Here is a 21860-nt window from a genome sequence, read left to right as displayed (position 1 = left end):
GTACTTAATATAATGAGCAATGTAAATTTCTTACATATTTTGAAATAGTTATTTATGTTCTTTTCTATGTTTCATGTACTCTGTGTGAGCGCTCCATGCTTTATGCCAAGTTATCAATTTACAGGCAGTGAAAATAGAGGATGTTATAGCTCATTCTCGTTGCTATGCATCATTGCCTTAGGTCAACTAGTTGAGCCAAAAGCAAAAACATGTAGGTTACATGTACTGATACTTAAATGGGAAAAAAAAGAGCGAGACAGAGAAATCTGCCAACATGTCTGGTTAGATTAAATTTAACAGACAAGGTAATTCAGACAGGCCAGTTCAGCTGAGTGATAACAGACAATAGAACACCTGCAAGTGTTCATCTGCACCTATTCTAAGATAAACTGAAAGGAACAAATGTCTTTCATACTGTACATCTGATGTTCCCATGTTCATGTTCATTAAGAACAATAAATATTTCTTATCGAGTCAAAATAAAAGAGACCCGTTTGCAGTGAAGCAAATAAGAAACACTGGATTTAATAAAGAAAGTAAAGATTTTAATGAAATAAGATTACCTTCATACACTGAAATCACGGTTATTGTTTTTAAGTAACTAAAATATGTCAGAAATATATAATGATTTTTTTCAGAATTGAATTGCTATAAGGTTGTTCTATAAAGAAATGATAAAACATTAAATTACTGCTTTAAAATGGATGAGAGTGATTTCATGGAGTCTGAATCAAAAGTAGGATATCTGACATTTAAACAAAATGACTACATTCATTTTGACTGTTGCATGAGAGTGAAGGGCACTTTTGATGGTATTAATGACATCAACCCACATTCTTTATGTGCAATTGGATTCAGTGAGTCACTTCCCTTGCACAGTTATTATGCTTTTTGCTATTACCTGACAGACCCTTAGCATAAAGTGCCAAATTACAGCACCACATCACAATCCCATATATAATGGCATTCATCCAGATAACATCCTTTTCCATATACGGTATCTTTGAGAAAATATTGACCTTTATAGTCCAGACTGGAATTTTTGGACTCCAACAACAGCTCGCTTTAAATAATGTAGATGCTGAAAGCACTAACTGTGAAACTGTGAAACAAAAATGACACTGCTTTTAGGCTATTGGGATGATTTGGCTCAAAGTATTTCACATTGTCAAAGCTTACACTAAGTGAACGTATGGGGGAGGAAGAGCGAGACAGAAAGAACTATAAGGTCCATACCCAAGTAAGCAGTTTCCTTCGAAGGAAAATGAAACGAGGGGAGGGGGTTACTGACACTGGTAGCAAGCAGAGCTTCGGTAGATCAGACATCAAACTGGAGGCAGCGAGTGATGAGGACAGTGGTGCTCCAAAGTCCCTAAGAGAAGATAGGATGATTTAGTGGGTGAGCGCCTTTTGAACATAATCACTTAAATACTGTTATTTCGTTAATTTACTGTTTATTAGTTTAAAGATTAAAGTGCAATGACCAAGAGTTTTCAATAATAATGTTTTCCCTTCTCTCTGCAGACTGCAGTCCTGAGTTCGGATTATTAAACAGAAAGGGAAAATAATAATAATAATAGCGGGGTGTGCTGGCAGAAAATTACGTAGGGAAACTAAGCTAACACAGCTGATAGAGGTCCCGAACCTGGGTTTGTGATGTGACTGCTGGCTGCGCCTAAGTGGCGCTTTTACGCACGATGGAAGACCTTTTACGCGAGCAGTACAGTTGGTCTCACAATCTCACATGGAGCAGCTCAAGTCGTGAAAATGAAAGCTACGTAGGAAACACCACGGTGAACCCTCTGAAACGAAATGAAGAAGTGGCTAAAGTGGAAGTTACCGTTCTGGTCCTTGTGCTGCTTCTCGCGCTGACAGGCAATATGTGCGTCCTGTGGGCTATTCACACCACCAAGCACAGTCAGTCTCGGATGTATTACTTCATGAAGCACCTGAGCATCGCAGACCTTGTAGTTGCAATCTTTCAGGTTTTACCTCAGCTCATCTGGGATATCACTTTTCGCTTCTATGGACCCGATTTGCTGTGCAGGTTGGTGAAATACCTCCAGGTCGTGGGTATGTTTGCGTCTACGTACATGCTGGTTTTAATGTCGATAGACAGGTGCTTGGCAGTCTGCCAGCCACTTCGCTCCGTGCACAAGAAAAAAGACCGCTTCTGTGTGATCGCCTCTTGGATGCTCAGCCTGATATTCAGCAGTCCTCAAGCTTACATATTTTCTCTTAGGGAGGTCGGTAATGGTGTGTATGACTGCTGGGGGGACTTCGTGCAGCCTTGGGGTGCCAAAGCATACATCACTTGGATGAGTTTGAGCATTTACATTTTCCCAGTGGCCATTTTAAGCATCTGCTATGGTTTGATATGTTTTAAAATATGGGAGAATTTCAATCTAAAAACCAGAAGGGAGCACTTTCTGGCTCTCACTCCAAGGCCCTCCAAAGGCGCCCAACCCTTTTCTCGTGTGAGCAGCGTGAGACTCATTTCGAAGGCTAAGATCCGCACAGTAAAAATGACATTTGTAGTGGTACTTGCTTATATTGTGTGCTGGACTCCTTTTTTCTTTGTCCAGATGTGGTCGGCATGGGATCCTGCTGCACCAAGAGAAGGTAAAAGCGCACCCAACGGCCTTCGTTTTACCATAACAGTTTTTCTTTTTAAAGTGTTTACACATTTTGATTAATGGCAATATTTATTGGTTTATGACGCCGTTTTCTTCCTTCTATTGTGGGCAAAGTGCTTAGTGACACAATGACTAATGCGTCGTCTTTGTCCAAGATTAATGGTGTTGATTTTTTTTCTTGCCAAAAGCACTTAATAGGGAAAAAAAAATTCTGTTCCACAAGTGTCCCACGCAAACAAAAATCATTCTTCCACCTCACAACACATCTTTAGGAATGCACAAGCAATCCGCCGTTCTTTCAAGGCAACACAATGGTGTTTAAAATCAGACTTCCCCAGAGTAAACAGAAATGGATGGGAGTAACATTCACAGTGGTTATCAGTTTGAAGAAAGACCTCAGAGCCTCTAGGGGAGTAAATGTACCAGAACATCAAAGCGTTTCTGTCTCAATTCCCAGTGCTATTTTGTCTAATATCCATTTAATTGAACTGTTTGTTCAGATATACTCCTCAGATCTTGTCAGTTTGCCATTAAAGTAGACATTCAAGCTGCATTATCTTAAAAACATCCACAAATGTGCATTCAGAGCTTTCAGAGATTCCAATCAATGTTTTGGTGGCCAGACTTCCCCCCCAGAATAATCATTTTCCTGTTGCTCTCATTTAAAAAAAATAAAAAATACCAAGGCCAAAAATGTGTCAAACAAGCACAAATTACATTTAAAATATATCTAAAAAGAAAAAAAATCCCAGAAGGCTGTGTTATATTAGGGACTCCAGATTGCTTGAAGTATTGAAGTATTTTTTGTCAGAGTGCATTTAGCAATATAAGTATTATCTGTGGACACAAAAAGTACGTTTAGTGGCTTAGAAATAAAGAATAAAACTTTAGAAATAAAGAAAATTTATGTTGGTCTCACATTCATATATTATATCAACTTTCAAAATTTTTTCTGTCTTCATCTTCTTGGTTTACTCAGGTCAAGCAGTATCATCTGTTTCTCAATAAATACACCTGAACAATAATTGAAAAAAGTTACACATATATTTTGCCATTAAGCAGCCACAATAAAAACTTGTTTCCTTCTTTATAACTCAGTGGGATAGCAATGTTACCGGATTTAACACTCTAATATTAAGCATATATTTAATATTTGTAAATCCAAATAATAATGCAGAATAGGGGAACGAACAGTGCAATCACTTTAAATTGATCAGTCTTTTTTATTACGAACAAAGCCAAGCCAAGGACTGGAGAAGGGTTTCCAAACCTACCACTGACTTAATCTTTGCCACGTCTCTGTCTGTCATGCAAGCAGCGGGGAAGCCTCTTTCGGTGTTGCACATATTATTATCTTATCAGCAGACTGTTATTGTAGAATCATTTCTCTACTGTTCCCACTCTGGTAAATTTTAAAAAGCCTTTTTAATTGTAATTATACTTTTTAACTTGAAGCAAGTAAGAAAGCATTGCTTAAGGAGCTCAAAAATTTTATAAATCAGTAGAGGGTTACAAAAAATTCCTTTGACATATAGTCATGCTTGCATAAGTAAATCATAAGAGTGAGTGACTGGTCTGCCTCTGGTACTATTTACAGGGCATAACAAAAATACAGTGGGGCTTAATACATCAGTATAATTTGTGGAACTGGAGCAGTTTTATGAGAGGCAGACAACAGATTGAATTTAAATCAGGCTTTGTGGTTTCAGTGCACATCAAATTCTTTTAGATTTCAAAAAATACTTTTCCAAGGAAAGTCTCTGTGCAAATCTATATGCAAAAGTAAGATAATTTAGATTCTCTATATTTTCTGACTCATTGCAGTCTCTTTGAAGTAATGCCACATGGGTTAAGACTCCATGAAGGTCGTGTTTATCAGGGCATTTGATCCAGCATGAAACCTGTGAACTTTTTTCCAGGGCCTGCACTTCAGTCATAACATCACACTGTAAAACTTCCAAAGGATTCACTGATAATGGAGGAGAATGTGGCTTCTTGCACTCCTGCAATGTTTTCTTAACTTTTTATCCTCAAACTTATCTTTGATATAGAGCCTGTTCTTCCACAAAGTGACAGCAGCTCTGTTTTTGAAGTTGACATCTCATCCTTTATATTTCTCCTGAAAAGAGCAGTAAATCACAATGCTGAAAAGGAGTTAAGATAAATGTTTTTCTTTCATTTCAGAAAGTGATGAATGCATTGTACCAATATAAAAAGGAAAAGTTGAATGCTGTCATTTTCAGTTTTTTTCCCCTCTGTATTTCCAGTGGCTAGGATTTCTTGCACCAAATGATTTTACAACTCTGGGCAGGCTGTTAAACACTTTTCAGAATTTTGATGGGCCATTTGGTTGGCACACCTCTCACAATAAAGCAAAGTACTGTGGGGACTCAGAGTACAGGGAAGAGAATGGGTCAGTGCTTGAGGACCGACGCCAGCAAGCTCTAAATCTCTCTCACCCTATTTAGGATAAAGTTGTCCTCTTTCCACTTTTCAGATTATGTGCTTATTCAGTGTACTCCAGGGCTCTAATAATTGGAATGTAATCAATTGAGTGAATGAAAAAAAAAGCTGTATTTTTTCCACCAAGGACAGGTTCTTTTAATCGAAGCTGTTCGTCATATTTGTTTTCAAGCAACCTAAAGTTCTATCTGTGAGGCATCCAGCAGCTACCATGTTTCATTTTTATGATCCAAAATGTTTTTTGGAGGAGGAAGTCTGAATTGCATTAGCTTGTCAGCTAATATAATTCTGTATGAATAATGTGGGTATACAATAAGTACATCAGATTGACAGATTTACAATACATACATGAAATTAAGCATTAAAAAGGGCCCCAGTGGTTTTACTGGGTTTTATGACCCCAACCCAGTACTTTTAGTGACCTAAAAGATTATCAACCACACTATTAGATATGCTATCCTAAAATATTACATCAGATGGTGGGGCTTGATGAAAAAGCAGGGTGTTTAAGTTGTTAGACTATAAAGTAGTTGTTCAGATATTTAAATACAAACTAAAAGTGTTGGCTCAAGTAATAAATTGCCATTACCCTTCCTAGAGCCTCGTGAAGCTTGAACAACTTATGAATAAACAAACTTTCAAACCTAAGCATCGAGTGATTACATCTTACTGTGATGGGGAAAGACTTGCTAGTCTTTTTAAAGATCAACCCACTTCTTCTTTCTAAACTGTTCATTTTATTCATGGTGGCAAGGTCTGGTATTTTTCCCATCTTTATTTTCATCACTGTCAGCAAATGCAGTGAAAAGCTGACAACTAGATACGTGTTAGTTTGTCTCTTAACGCTTCTCCGCACTGTTTGTAGCTATAATTCTCACATCTGGTGGTTTCTACAGATGATCAAAATCTTTAAAAAAAAGTAGTTTGCTACTAAAGTATTAAAAGAAAGTTTCAAAAATACACAATTTAAAACAGGAAGACAGTGTATTTGTTGGGTATGTATTTGTTTCAAATTATTTGGTAAATATATCTATAGGACTGAACGCCAATGTGGTTGTAAATTATTGTGCCAATGGTCATGTTTATGACAAAACATGTTATCCAGTTTAACGCTGCGTGTCACTCATATGTTTTTAATATCATCTGGATAAGATCAGTCGAGCTACACAGCTGATATTTGTTAGTAGAGTCAGTTCAATGTTGGTTGTGGCTTTTCTGAGAAATAACAGACTAAAAGAAGAATGTATGAAGAGGGAAAAAAAAGTCTTTCAAAATAACCTCTTACATGTTCTTGTTTCTCTCCGTCTTCCTAGACATGGCTTTCATCATTGCAATGTTGCTAGCCAGTCTCAATAGCTGCTGTAACCCGTGGATTTACATGTTCTTCGCGGGTCACCTATTCCATGACCTGATGCAGTGTTTCTTCTGCTGCTGTCGACGGTACCTGACAGAATGCTCGTGCAGCTGTGATCAACAGTGCAGACACAAAAGGGGCTCCTCCACTTACGTTAACAAGAACACCAACAGTCAGAGGAGCCTCTCACGCACATCCAGTATGGTACACTGAAAAGCCAGCTAAAAGGCATGCAAGCTTCGTGCAATCAAGTAATCTAGCACTCATACAGCTACCCATTTCACCCATTTAACTGACTACAGAGGCAGTGTGCTGGCTATTGCTGCACATTTTTTCTGTAACATTTTGAATCGAGCTAAACTGACAATGTAAACTTCCTGTCCAGATGACACCCTGCACCCACTGGTGACAGAAAACAGTACAAATGGTGTTTTATATATATCGTGTATAGAATTTGAACAAAATGTGATGTAAAATTTAAAAAGAATTTGTTATCATTTTCATCTTTCTTTGCAACAAAAAATATGTGTAAAGGTAAGGTAATATGTAATGTGTGATGTGAAAGGTCAGCTACGTTTATTCATATATGTTTGTTGTGAATTGTCAAAGAAAACATTGTAGTGTATAGCCTCCACAGGGAGAAGCTTTAAGGTGGAGGAGGGGATTATATAAAAGGGTTGGGGCATTAGTGTCAGCAGTAGAGCTGTCAAATAAAAAACAGTCTGTCTGCGAGAGGGAAAGTGCTCTGATTTGTGATTCGGGTGAAGTTATACTAATTTGACCTGAAGATTGAACCCTCCAAACCAACCAAAGTTTCATAATTCACACTTATAAGACACAAAGACTTTTTTTTCCTCAAAAGCTCAAATCAGTGTGGAAATAAATCTGCAAATACGTAATTGGTCCAATACCATCACACAGTAAATTTCATAAGTCATGAATGATAGTTATCTGTCCACTTTCTGCCATCCTGTCTGTCTATAGATATTATATCTAACAGAGATTTCTCTTAGACATAGCATATGCCACAGTAAATTCTGATGTGCATGGATTTCTGCAACAATAAAGTGTGCCAGTGAAGTCGATCTCTGTCGTGTGAATGTGGATGCCACTGCACATCTGTTCCTGCCTGTTGTTAGTGACAGCTGTGGGAGTGGAAGAGTGACATCAGAAACACCTATTTCAATCAAGTGTTTGCTGCCTCAAATTGCTAAATGTACTGTAGGCAATCTTGACACATCACAATAACTAACTGGATATACAGTATCTCCCTGCATGGTCATTTGTCTTCAAGCAAGAAGATAAAGAGATGACACAGGAAAACTTAACCTTATATTAGGGATGTTGCAACAAAAGAGCATATCATCGTTGTATTTGAAAAATGCTTTAATAATGTCTTTTTAATATCAACAATAAGTCTAAAAGTGTATTAGTTTAAAAACCATATTAAACCATGTCTTTTACTTTCATTTCCTTCCAGGACAATACATCAAATATTAATTATTATTATTCAGAAACATATTCTTGATATTCTGTTCAATGCTAAACCTTTAACAATTATAAAGTTTCTTTCTCTATGACCACAACTGAGCCGTGATAGAGGAGAAGCTCATGTCCAGTAATTAAAATTGTGAAATGAAAGATATTTGCACAATCAAATATTTTTTCATTGACAAAGTAGAACTCATTTCAACACTTGGTACAAGGTAACTGAACTCTTTTTTTCTGACTAGACAAAGTATTGTTAAAGCCCCTTTTCATACATCCTCAAACCTAGATCTTGAAAAGCCCAAACTCTATTACATATTATGTAATATTCAAATTGCAAAAAATGATTTCTGCATGCATTTCTTAAACTATAATCCCTCAGAGTGAAAAAAGAACTACATGCTGAGCAAAAAGAGTCACTAAAATGGTTTCACATCCCGAATGTGAAACGAAGAATTGCGTCACCATTGATTTTTTACTTCAAGTCTCAGCAGATACTATCGAACTTTAATAATAGCTATAAATAATGGGTGTTACATTTTGGATAAAGTATTTTTTTTTAAATGCTGCTTGGTTTGGGTCCACGTGACCACACAACAGTAAGTGCACTTGTCCATGTCAATGAGCATTTGCAGTCTTGAAGTGCTTCTCACATGTGAGTCTCATTCTTTGGCCAGGTGAATGCTGAAGCCACCACAACATTTTCCAGCACTTGTGAGAAAAGGCTGTACAATGACACCAAGGACAATGCTCCATAGGCTCTGCAGCCAGCGAGTGCCAATAAGGAGACACTGGATACAGGGACTAACCAACCTGTCATAGAAGAGAACACAAAAATGTTTGTTTTAATATGTAACAGTAATAATTTCCTATTTCTAATTTCTCATGTTGAATTAATATATAACACTCTGCTATAACACTTTGTTTCTCAACAATGAAGTGAAGAGATTAGTACTTATATGGCATCTTAAAGTTATCCTAATGCAGAAAAGCTCGGAAAACACCTGGCTTCCCAAAACAAAATTGGAGGGGGGCTTGAATCAGACCCATCCCACCTTTCAGCAGTCATGTCTTTCAGACTTCACATAACCACAAGGTTTTAATTGACATCATCGAGGTCATTTCTTTGAGCGATTTGAAAGCTCCCTCCAGGCCACGGAAGCTATCGCCCATGGAGTGACACTTTAATAGCATTATAGAAAATTTTTCCCCATCAATATTTCTCAGATTCTTGTCTCATCTCCAGAGGGGTCAGGTGGCTCTTTAGCCTCGAGGCCGGAGGTTCGGATATGTTTTGATGACCATGTGCCAATTTAGGGAGCCACCCAACAGAGGCAAAATGCACTTATGTTGGCATGGTTCATTTCTGTGTCAGTTTATAATTATAACAACCATTATGGAGGAGGATGTTATATTCTCTGACCGCAGCTGTATGTGTCAGTCTTAGGAAGGCTTAGTCTTTTATGATGGTTGGGAAAAAAAATCAAGCTGAAGAAAAAATTTGTCTAGTTCATGCTGCTATACCACAGTATGATGTGTACTGGGGAAAGATTAAAATGTATAGTAATGCATTCTTTCACTGTTGTGTGTGCAGGCTCAATAAGCGGTCACAAAAGGTCACCTGTACATTACTTTAATTGAAAACAAAAATCTTAATTACTAACCTAGAGGTCCGAATCTAAACCTACCAGATATGAAGACAGCTGAGGATGGCGAACAGGAGTCCAGAGATTATTGACACAGGAATGGCCAAAAATACTGTGACTATCCGGTAAATCCAAATCCTAGACACCTCGAACAGGGCATGGCTCCAGATCCACACTCTGTCACCGCTCCGCACTGATACCGGCTCAGCTATAACATCCTCAAACGTCACCTAAAGAATATTTAAGTGCTTTCTGTTTTTTTCAGCTAATGTGCAGCATGACAAATGTACAGATAGACCATGAGATAAAGTTTAATAGAGCTACTGCAGAAAGAATGCAATACCTTAAGGCAGTCATTGATACCTCGGGGGTCTCTTGCATTAATCAGCGGCTTGGTATCACTGATTTCCACTAGTGTAGACGTGTGAATGTTTTCCTCCTCTTCCATAGCAGGAGAGGCCTTCCACAGTGTCTCACGTTGCTCCCCATTTTCAAAGTCTTCAGGGTCACTGGAGTCCCCCAAATCTATATCCACTTCCTCTGAATCGTCCCCTTTCATCATGGTGTTAATTAAATGCAAAAAAAAAAGCACAACCAAAGAAAAACAGAGTGGGAAATTGTTACATTAGTAACACTCCAGACTGTGTGAGGCCATTGACTGGAACAGCCCAGCCGGCTGTGCCGGGAGGTTATATTGGGAACGTTACAGTGCCCTGGGTGGTATTTGCAGATGGTCTTTCAAGTGAAGATCATTTTCCTCTGCTGTGGGAAGATATGGGAGGAGGATATAAATACTATGGGCATGAACAGAGATAGCTCTGTATACACTGATACGCCCAAGTGGGACAGACAGACACTAAAGTATAAAGGTCAATTCAGCTTTATTTAACTGGCAACTGTAAACAATAAAAAAAAAATCAATTCAGGAATCCGTGCATTGCAATGACCTTACAGTATCATAGACTGAAACTAAATGATTTCCTTCATCTTTTACTTTAGTTGTTTGTAATACAACAAGGCAGAGATGCAGAACTAAAAAGGATTTCAACCGAACATATGCAGTGATACTGGAATTCCTGTCATGCTGATTCTAAAATGTTATTCATAGGCTCCATTACTTCTGCATCTAAAAAGCCTTTAACTACGAGACAACACTGCCCCTATCTGGCCTTTTATGGAAATTAACTACTTATCTTTGCCTGTTCCTAATCTAAACACTGAAATGCTATCCAGTTCTGTACAAGTAATATTTAGATCGTGGTTCACTGCTATCAGTAGGTCAAATACTCATCCAATCAGACCATATAAGATACACAAAACTAAGCAACACATACACAAGAGATAGTAAGAAACAAAATCTATACAGTAAATATTGGTGTATGATGTTGTACAATGTAGAACCTAAAATAAAAGAAGCTTATATCAGCAAGGCAAATAGCATGGTGCTGGGTGGATGGAGAGAGAGCAAAAACTGAGGCAGCCAGCTTTTAGAGATGGGCCAGGAGCTTCCAGTTGCATTCATTAACTCTAACAGGGGCTATCACAGTGCATACATCAGGATTTACATAATGGCAGCCCACAGTTCCAACCAGACACTCCATGGGTTCCCTGGCTCAAAACTAAATGAGTTTAAGATGAGCAAATTAAATATAAGGACCAAAACTTAACATATTTAATTTCTTAAGAACATAGCAGCTTTCTGACTTCCTATCCAAAGTTTAATTAGACAATTGTATATAAGTGGCTTGACGGTTGTAGATGGTGTTCTGACCAAGCGGTTGCACAATATTCTAAATGTAAATATGTGGTTGAATGAATTAAACTTTTGCAGTATGAAATGGTAGATTGTCTCTAATGGCTGTAAATGGATGATGGCTTTTGTAACTTTTATCACCCTTTACCTTTATGTCCAAAAAAAAAGAAAAAAAAAAGCACATAAAAATTGAGTAATCATATCTTGATCAATATTAAGAGTAATGCATTAAAAAGTTTTGCTCTTTTCAATCCTGAAAAACAGTTTAAAGAAACAAATAAAATGGGGGGAAAAGCCAAGCCTGATCTGAAAGACTGAATGAACATGGCACTACGTAACAACCTGCTGTCGAGTATGTAACAAACTGTACATTTGTTCAGAGTTGGGGATAAGTGCTCTACTCTGTGATGAGCACTCTACGGTCTCCATGGTAATGATAATTTCTGCCTGCTGGATGGAGATAGAGAGAGAACACAGTGTATGGATGGCAGTGAATTTCCTGTGTTGGTGCAGGAGACAATGGTATGCTAATGGACTGCACACTTCACCAGATGGGGTTTGTTTGTTTCCGGCTTCACAGGTGAGGTCAGCAGACGGTGAGTGCATGTGTGAAGCAGCCAGATAGGGAGAGAGGGGAGAAGCAACCATGAGGGAAAGATAGAAAAAGAAACACGAATATCCCAGCTCACTGAATAATGCTATTCTTACCCCAAGGCTACAATTCTGAGGGCTTGCAAGATAAGATAAGCTTCAGCTAATAAACAAATAATTGGGAGCAGTAATGTCTTTGTCATGTTTACTGAAACATATTTTTAAATAAACTTGTATGTAATAGTTGGAACATGATTTATACTTTTTATATAACAAATTACACTACTTACTTTCTTTTTATATAAATTGCATGGAGTACAAAACACTGTAAAGAAATGGTGTCACAGTTTAGGTATTTTCAAACAGGTAAATTTAAAGCTAAAAATAGAGAAAGAAAAATTTAGGAGAAAAGGTTATTTTCAGATTTTATTATTATGAGGGTTTAAGGGTTCAAGGACGATAATATTGCTTTGCAACACACGTAGAGCAGCACACTAGCCTCCAGTCACAGCTCTGATACAGAGCAGCAAATCAAATGCTCTTTTGGACTTTCTTTTATTCATCCTTCTAAATGAAGTGAAGCGTCAGAGGGCCCAGCCCCCATAGTCAGGTGCAGATTTCATGAAGACTTCACTGCAGAGGACCACGTGAACCATCACCTCATCTCTGATGGTGTTGATTTTTTAGCTTCCTGTTTCCTGTTTAGTAAACCTTTTATATGAGGGCTGTGTAGACGTGGTTTGATCAGATTTGGTCGAGAGTGACCCAGGAACATACTCACACAGCCAGGCAACTGTCATTACATTCTGAGTCAAATTTTGCTAAATCCCAGCTGCCGCGTGGAATTACCTGAAATCCTCTTTTTAACTGATGTCCACCTACTTCAGACTAGTAGGATAAACAAAGACAGACAGTACTATTTTGTCACAACTTAAATCAAATGTGATCATGCATGTTGTGTCCAAGACTTGTAAAAGAAAATATTATGTGGAAGAATGCTGCATTATCACATTTTCCCTTATAGACTAAAATAGAGGAAAAACTGTGCAAATCACAGACTCACAATAAAGAAATTCATGTCACTGAGTGGAGAAATATTATGTTTGCTTTAAATAATCTAATATTTTAACGCCAGCTGAAGCTCAGATCCTTTTCTGCCAGCAGTAGCATTTTATGTGGGGCACAAGAGATGTCAGACAGTGTTTCTTCTCAGCACCTGCCGGTCCAGCTGTTTTCAGCACAATAGGTCAGACTGACCGTTATGTCATGATTCCCACAGTATCATGTATGAACATCTGCAGGTCAGCAAAGCAGCTCTGATACGAAGCACCGGCATCCCCAACACTTGGCATGACTATATAACAGAAAAGCTTAAAATATCCATCCAGTCAGTTCTTTTCTGTTTATTCAGTTTGGGGTCCCAGGGGGGCTGGAACCTAAGCTTAAAATATAAAAAATATATATAAAAATAAAGCATTTGGCAACACTGGTTCAAATATAGTAGATTCGACAGAACTAGTTCCATGAAAAACAGCTGGTTGCTAACCATCTACATTATGCCAAGAGGACTTCATGTCAGTGAAGCACTGTTGCTCTTGCTGCTGCTCTCTAAGCAGGATTATCTGAGTGAATTATTTTATTTTGCATAATTTGACCAGATGTGTCAATTTGCAGCCAATTTGCAGAACTCCTTACATCCTATCACACAGCTAATCTGTGTTCCTTTGGTTTGAGAGGCTAAATGGAGAGCGTAACAGCAGAAAGTGAAATGACTCATTAAAGCCAGTTCAAAAAGGAAATGCAGAGCAGAAATGGAAATGAAATGAAGGAAAGAAATTGCCATTTTAAATGTCAGAATAATCTGAATTTTGAATCCATTTACTTTTTTCTCTTTTTAAATTATAATTTTTTTAAATTAAAAAACAAAACAATTTATTGAGTGTTTAATGTGGCTTTCTATAAGTCAATCAAGTTTATCAATAGCTTTGTTTGTTTTACATTCTTTCCTGCTTTTGGACAGTAATTATTCTATCGATTGTGAATAAACTGGGCAGGAGGTTATGCTCTGTGAGCACTGCGAACAAGGTTAAATACCTGTTGTGTTAGTTTGTATGCACTTCTGAGGAAACTCTAGGAAAATGCTGTTACTGTATAAGAGGAAGTTCTGGCAAAATAATTTGTTTCGCACCATCTGACAGCACCATCAATCAAACCTTCTCCCTTTGATTCTTCTGAAGTGATTCTCCCATTATTATGTCAGAGCATCATTCATCCTTTTGTGAAACACCAAAGCAGGCCTTCCAGCAAACAAACAGCACTGGGTATAGAAAGGGAAGAATTTTAAGTCTTTTCAGCATACTTACTATTCAGTACAGTAATGTATTACATATTAAATGTTATTTAATTGTTAAGCAGTATGACTGTGTCACCCTGTGATTTTCCTCCTCCTGTATAGTGCAAGTGCAGGAATCCATGCTGGGTGGAACTGTATTTACCCAGCATGCAGATAACTGCCAGTCAGACAACTTTGTAATGCAAGTAATTTTATTTCAAATGTAATGTAATTACTGAATTGATTACAGTAATGCATTACTGTAATGTGTTAGTGAAAAATGTAATGTGATGAGCTGATGCGCTACAAAGTAATGTGATAATTTGTAATGTGTTACTTGTCTTAACACATTACAAATTATTACTTAAAACATTATTATATCTAATACAAAGTGATGTGTTACTTTGTAGCACACAAACACTGTCGTGGTTTGCACATTCTCCTAACAAGTGAAGCCTGTTTAATTCTGAGAGAGTACACAAAGTCGGGCTGTGGCAGGAGGGACATCATTTAAAAAAAACAACCCAAGAAACTAAAATCTAATTCCAAATCAAACACGTGGATCTGCTGTGGTAATCCCTGATGGATAAGGGAGCTTTTTAAGATCCAATAGTCCTTTGGTCCTCTTTGTCCAGTCGTCTCTTTCCTTTGTGGACTTTCAATGAAAGCTCACCTGAACCACCTTTATTACCAACGGTTCCTGAGACCAGACGTGTCTCGTCATATGATTTTATGAAGTGTGACATAAGGGCCAAAGGTCACAAACATTCAATATTGGTTATCTAGCTTGTCCTGTGTGTATTCATTTCTCTGGATTCTGTAAATCCTTTAATGATGGGATGAACTATAAATCCTCGAATCCTTTGCAATTTCACATTGAACTATTTATCCCACACACTCTTTAATAGCTTCTTAAGCATTTTTAAGCTCTTTTTCATTCTTAAATGTGTTTCTGGTATCAAGTTCAAAATGTATTTTATTTTTCTTTCATCAATCAGCAGCATTTTATCATCACTTATCTCTTTGCTTCTTCACGTTCTTCTTTAAGTTGCTCACATCATGGGTGACCAAATTGGATCATCTGCTTCTATCTCACCCTGTTCTTGGCATAGTTTTCTGTCAGGGCAACAATCTGCATGCCCTCCTCCACTGCACCCATAAAACTCCTCTGTGGCCTTCTTCTTTTCTTCTTGTCTGACACCTCCATAGTTAACAGCCCTTGTGCAGTATATTCACTGTCCCTCTTCTGCGCATGTCCAAACCATTTCACCCTTGTCTCTTTGTCTCCAAAAGACTCAAGCTGAGGTGTCTCTCAGATATACTCACTTCTAATGCTGTCCATCCTGATCACAAAAATCTTAGCAACTCTGCCACGTCCAGCTTTGCCTCTTGTCTTTTTATCTTTATACTGTATTTTCCGATAAATGTAGGGATCTAAATGTTTTGAAAGTCATTGCATTTTGTTAATTATACACACGCACACATATCTTAGTGAGCACATCTAATTGAGAAAATACTTTCCCTAGCTGCCTACCCTAACTCTAACCTTCAAAAACGATTGCCTAGCCCTGACCCTTAGCCTAAACGTAACCATAACCTAATTGTAACTAAAACCACATTTGAGCCTCAAAAATGCCTTCAAACTTGTGGGGATGGGCATTTTGTTCCCATAAGTGACTGTTGGTCCCCGCAAGTATGGTAGCATGCCAATTTTCTGTCCTCACAAAGATGTCTAAACATGTACACACATACACAAACACACACATGGTGAAAACAACACCAATGTTATCAGAGACTAACACTCCGCAGCACTTACTTGAACGTGTTTACAGCCAGACACCATAAAAAGGCAGCGTTATCTCACTTTTAACATATCTAGATGTCTATAAACTGGATTTCAGTTACTGTGTGTATGCGTGTATGCGTGCATGTGTGTGTGTGCATGTGTCTTATTACATTTTGTGTATTGTGTGTGTTGAGGAGTTATCTGTTCTGCTGCCTTTCAGTATGCAGTTGTCACTCTTCCAATTGTTATTTCTCTCTTTAAGATCTCTGCAAATCACCATGTATTTAATTTATTGGCTTACTGGTTTATCTTTTCATTTGTCCACATAAGCATGTCTGCCTGATGTTATCCCAAAAGTCTAATCTCTGTGGGAAAGCTGTGCATAGCCTCAAAATATTCACAACAGACAAATCATCAGAAACATTAAACTGTCTCTAATGACTTATCTAAATAAATAAACATCAAAGTTTAATAAGAATAACTTCATACACCAGAAGTCAATTGCCAAGCTGATTGTAAGTAAATACAGAAAATTACAAATTCTTTGCTGTTAATCTGCTCATGTACTCATATTAAATGTTATTAGAGACAACCACTTCATCTATTATGAAATGGCATTTTCTGCTTATATAATGATGTTTTAACTGGGCTCAATTTTACTTACAGTGCTTTCATAAGTGGGCACAGGGAGGGCACGGAGGTCAGAAACCATAAATTCAAACCCACAATGTCTGTCCTGAGACAAACTGTCGAACATAAATTGGGCAAATGAGTGTCTTTAGGCACGTATTAGTTATCTCTTGCAGAAAGTAAACTCAAGCAAACCTTAACAATATGCCTGAAGGACTTGGGTTGGCTGTTGAATCATGGTCACAACAGCCTAGCAGCCCCAGTGCACTCTTAGAGGCTGTTTCTGTGAGATTAATTAACTATGTGGTATATTAGTTAATGTTAACAGAATACAAAACATGAAGAAGAAATGAAGACATGCAGTTTACATAACTGTATATAATCCCGAACATCTTTCACCAGAGAATAAAGTAGATCCGATTTTAGACCAACATGCTAAAAAAAAGTTTTATATAAATCTCATACTTATTTCTAATGTACAAACATTGTTTATCAACATTATTAAAATGCCAGAAATTTATTTTCACATTTAAATTGATAAGAAATAAAATATCCTTGAACAAAACAAATATTTCCTCCTGTTTGTGTATAATAAATAACATTTACATAAATTCCTGGAATATAAATACAATAGGACAACATTTGATTGTGTAATAATTACTTGTGTTGATTCATTTTCATAAAACAGAACTATTGATTGTAGATAAAGAGTAACTTTACTTTAGGCTAGCTAATAAAATTAAAGTGATCTTTAAGGACTCGTTAAGGCTTGTTTCACCACAGTAACAATGCTTTTTTTAAAAGTCCATTTAGTACTTCTTTGAATCTTTATAGAAACGATTCAAAGACGAAAACAGTTTTTTTTCTGTATGCTGTCTCTCACTTGTTATTACTGTCTGCAAAAATTTGCTTGTCATATTGCATATGATCTTTAAATAACTTAATCCCCCAAACTTTCAATTATTTGTGGCACAACACTGAGGTACAGTAGAGCAAAATCTAACTGAACTCCTCTGGAATCTGTCCTGGTATCCTGAAACCAGTCTGCCCAGTATAATCCAGAGAACTGGGAGTAGCAAAGCTTGGACGTGTCTCTAAACTGCAGCTGGTCCTGTTGAGAAACTGAAAGAAGTTCTCATGACCCGAGCCCTCCTGGCTGGACGCTGGCAATTCCATTGGCCGAGTCGAGTAGCAGCGCCTTAGTTTACAAAGCTCTTCCCTAATCTGCCGATTTAGAAGCCCATAGAAAAAAGGGTTAATAGCAAATGACGAATATGCCAGCCAGGTGACAGTTTCCTCCAGGTCATCGGGGATCTGGGGTGTTGCATCAAGTATCAAATGAAGGTGGAAGGCAAAATAAGGCAGCCAGCAGATTAGAAACTGCCCAACAATGACCACCAGAGTAAGAGCAGCCTTACCACCCCCGAAAGGCCGTTCTCGGGTAATCCTGCGTGGGGCATTGCGAGTTGTAATGATGGTAGTCTGACTGTTTATTGAGTCAGAGCGATGCTTCAGTTGACTGTTTGTCCAGGAGGGCAGAGGTCCATGTTGCCGGGCAGCCACACGGGCCACTTTGTAGATATTACAGTAGACAGCAAAAATCACAACTGCTGGCAGACAGAAACAGGTGACACTGAAGAGCACAGAGAAAATACGCCTGTGGTCACTGTTGCTCCAGTACAGTGAGCAGTGTGCTGCACTGACGGAGGTCAGGCTGCCATAAGACGGCCATCCAAACACAGTAGACAATCCCAGCCCTGCAGAAGCGACCCACACTATCACCATCACAGCTGCAGTCAGCTTCAGCGTCATCTTGACCTCATATCGCATGGGGTGAACAATGTAGTAATAACGCTCCACGCTAATAGCTGTGATGGTGAAGATGGAGGCTGCTATGAGGATTACATTGAGGAAGACATAGATCTGGCACTCCAGCATAGTGAACACCACACCAGCAAAGTACCCCGAGCTGGACACAATGCCGAGTGGCATGATCAAGATGGCACACAGAAGGTCCACTGCACAAAGATGGCACAAAAATACAAATTTCCTGAGATGAGGGGCTTTGATGACAACCACAAGAACAGCAGTGTTGGCCAGAAGTGCAAGAAAATTTAGGGTCACCATGAAAAATAATCCCATGAGGTCCTTGAGACGTGTTTGTGGGCTGGGAACATTTCCTAAGTGTCTGCTGGGTGCAGAAGGCTCTATTGGCCAAGCGGCAGTGCTTTCATTGTACTCAGTCACAAATGAACTGTACTCTTCCATGATTCATAATAAAGAACGAGTTAAGATCTGTATTCCAGTGGCTCCCATTGTTAAGCGACGAAGCTAAAAAGTTCTTCAGACATCAAAAGAAATACACCTCACTTCTGTAAAGACAAAATGAAGAAAAGGATAAATATATCAATGGCAAATTTTGCATCTTTTCATTTGCATCAGATGGCTTTACTTTTGCACAGTGGAAACACTTTCTAGTAAAGCATTACGTATTATTTCGCAAATTTGGAGCTACTTTCCAATAAGTTTTGCTAAATCCTCGTCTGTATTCACCCAGTAGTTGCTCATTTTATCTGCACTGAGCCCTTTGTAATTTGTCTCAAACAGTTAACTGCTTTAGCTTAAAATGACGATGGTAGTTGAGGGCAAACTAAAACAGAACAGCTTTAGGCTGAAAATCTTTAAAATGCTCTCCAGAGCTCAGATAGCCTGCAGCTGGGTGATAATTGTTTGCAGGTTCTTTGATAGGAACGGGCCTTTTCACAAGTAGCTATATTGATTACAGTAAGGACAAAGAATGTTAACAATACACGCTATAAGTTACACAAAGCACTGTTAAGGGGGTTATTTAATACCTATTAGATCATTTCTGAATGATAAATTCTAAACATCTTTCCAACTTTAAACCTGCATTCCTAAAGCCATATGTAGTCTCAAGGCATGAGTTGAGATAACCCTAATGACATCACAACAATGGCATTAGCCATTTAAAAAAGCACATCCAGAGCCACAGAAGGCATTACATACAACAGTTTTTAACGTACAATATTACATTTGTTGTCAAATTGATCATAACTCATCACACTAACTGTATCTGACATACTCTGCAGTGTGATATATAAATACAAACATCCAGGAGTACTCACTACAACCTTCATCAAAACACACAGACGTTCACCTTATTAGTTAGGCTGTTTATGCCATTTTGTATCTATAGTGAGGGAGAAACATGATCAATGGGAATAATTCATGGAGGACACTGTGTTTCTCCTCCATCCATCCCCATCCTTTAGAAATGAAAGATAATGAGCATGCTTGTTTTAGCCCAGCTGCAGTGAACTGCCTGCATTGATTAGTATGTGTTCAGTGTCACCCTTCACCATACCATCAAAGAGGAGACCTTAAACCAGAACACGCCTGACCCCTAATCACCGAGCAATCTAGAAATAGTATATAAAACAATGTAACAAATGTAACATTAATCCGTTTACATTTACTTTCACGTCTGTGCTGCCCTTCATGTGCCTCCCCCATAAATGTATCTAACTATCTTGTTCTGATAATCATAATCAGGTTTCAGGCTGTGGAGGACGCTGTGTCCTAAATACATGTGCTCTCTATCCACTGGTTATCCACTGATTCTCTCTGCCGCTGTAATCTTCTATGGTGGACAGCTATTGGCATGCCACGTTTGCACTGAGATTTATCCCCAGGAAGGACTAGTACATGTACATTCTCATACACATTATGTAAGGCTGTCCTCGTTCTCATCATGTTCCAGTTGCAGCCCAGCATGTGATGTTCTTCAGTCCACAAATGACTTCTGAACAGGTTTACCTTTTCTAGCCACTGCTCAGTTTCACTTTATTTGATTCTCCAAAACATTTGTAGTTATTTTACATCTATGTTTAATACTTCTGTCTGATTTTATCGCTCCTCTTGGTTTTTCAAATAAATCCTTTTTAAAAGCCAAAAAAGGTCTTAAGAACCATTTTGATGTATTTAAGCTTGCATAATGTTAGTGATGAGCATTTATTCCATTATCTGACTTTTCTGTTGAATTTGAATTGCACAAATAGGTTTTAAAGAGTTCAAACTTAACGCAAGAAACTGAAAGTGTTGACCAATTTTAATTAGATTTAAAAATGAGGTCTCCAATAACTGTTAACTCAGCTCATTCTGATACAAAATGAATGACACTTCAACATGCAGCTGCAAAATTCCATCCATGTGCTACAGTATGTTGAAATGCTGAAAGTTCATAAGTTTAGGTTAATAATTTCATTCATTCATTCATTATAATAAATTCACTAGAAGGCAACATTTCATCAGCTTGTAATGTACTTGGACTTTGTGGGTTTTAAATGTGTAGTGAACCCTATGAATTGATGCACAGTTATATTCTTAACTAGCATTATCTATCCAGTTTTTCTGAATGACATAATTTGAGAGACTTTTTTATTTCTGGCATGGCTCAACTTGGTGTTAAACTTGCTCAACTTTAAGAAAAAAACCATTAAGGCAGTGTCAGTGAAATCTGCTAAACAAATTCTAACAATTTCAGGAAGTGTTACACAAACGTCTCAGTCATTTGATCTGATAGAACAAAATAAATCAATGAAATAAGTAAATATGAAAGTGAAATGCTTTACTTTACTTTGCATTTTACTTTAAGCAATGAACCAAACAAATAGAATAATATATATTCTTTCACATCATAGTTAAGTGTTATATAATCAAATAGCTATATACTTACATCAAAGCACTTTCATTTTGAAAATTGGTCCTTAAAAAGTTCTTGTAAACTAGAAATCTTCCAAAACACTCTGATATTTCAGAAACTTTGAAAAGCATCAAATTCAGTACTCAGGTGTTGCTGCAGGTGCATAATGGTCCACCGGGAACTATCCTGCTGTGTTGCAACTTCTCATGAAAACAGCTGATTTCCGACAGGAAAAAAAAGGCTTTTGAGACTTGACAGAGGACCCCTGGGAGGACTGAGGGTATCGGAGAGAGGTGATGTGCTGTGAGTCCACTGAGGCAGCCCAGCTAGCCCGAGGGAGGGGGGGGGGGCGAGGAGCCAGCCTTTGGTTGTCCAAATCACATCTTTCAAGCGAAGATGACTGCATCAAACCGCCTCCCACTGACATTAACCATGTCCCACACACACTGTCGTTCATC

At 38.0% G+C, this 21860-nt stretch overlaps 3 protein-coding genes across 3 annotated transcripts; 1 reads left to right on the top strand and 2 right to left on the bottom strand.

The window, feature by feature from the left end:
• Positions 1–603: 603 nt before the first annotated feature.
• On the top strand, positions 604–12109 carry oxtrb (oxytocin receptor b). The gene is made up of 3 exons (XM_086292840.1): positions 604–1399; positions 1525–2622; positions 6413–12109. The coding sequence occupies exons 2-3, from the start codon at positions 1698–1700 to the stop codon at positions 6664–6666; spliced, it is 1179 nt and encodes a 392-aa protein (XP_086148966.1). The 5' UTR covers positions 604–1399; positions 1525–1697; the 3' UTR covers positions 6667–12109.
• Positions 7816–10341, bottom strand: cav4a (caveolin 4a). Its single transcript, XM_086292841.1, has 3 exons — positions 9931–10341; positions 9630–9817; positions 7816–8754 (listed from the first exon to the last, which is right to left on the bottom strand). The coding sequence occupies exons 1-3, from the start codon at positions 10147–10149 to the stop codon at positions 8604–8606; spliced, it is 558 nt and encodes a 185-aa protein (XP_086148967.1). The 5' UTR covers positions 10150–10341; the 3' UTR covers positions 7816–8603.
• Positions 12110–17192: 5083 nt separating the features above from the next.
• Positions 17193–21675, bottom strand: LOC147330911 (putative G protein-coupled receptor). The gene is made up of 2 exons (XM_086294251.1): positions 21436–21675; positions 17193–19051 (listed from the first exon to the last, which is right to left on the bottom strand). The coding sequence occupies exon 2, from the start codon at positions 18945–18947 to the stop codon at positions 17679–17681; it is 1269 nt and encodes a 422-aa protein (XP_086150377.1). The 5' UTR covers positions 18948–19051; positions 21436–21675; the 3' UTR covers positions 17193–17678.
• Between the last annotated feature and the right edge of the window lie 185 nt (positions 21676–21860).

Source organism: Aulonocara sp. 'chitande type north' Nkhata Bay, linkage group LG5, assembly GCF_057382095.1.
Source record: "Aulonocara sp. 'chitande type north' Nkhata Bay isolate Kocher_YH1m ecotype deep benthic linkage group LG5, A_spYH_male_GT1.1, whole genome shotgun sequence".
Classification (NCBI taxonomy): Eukaryota; Metazoa; Chordata; class Actinopteri; order Cichliformes; family Cichlidae; genus Aulonocara; species Aulonocara sp. 'chitande type north' Nkhata Bay.
This window is presented reverse-complemented; position numbering and strand designations above follow the sequence as displayed.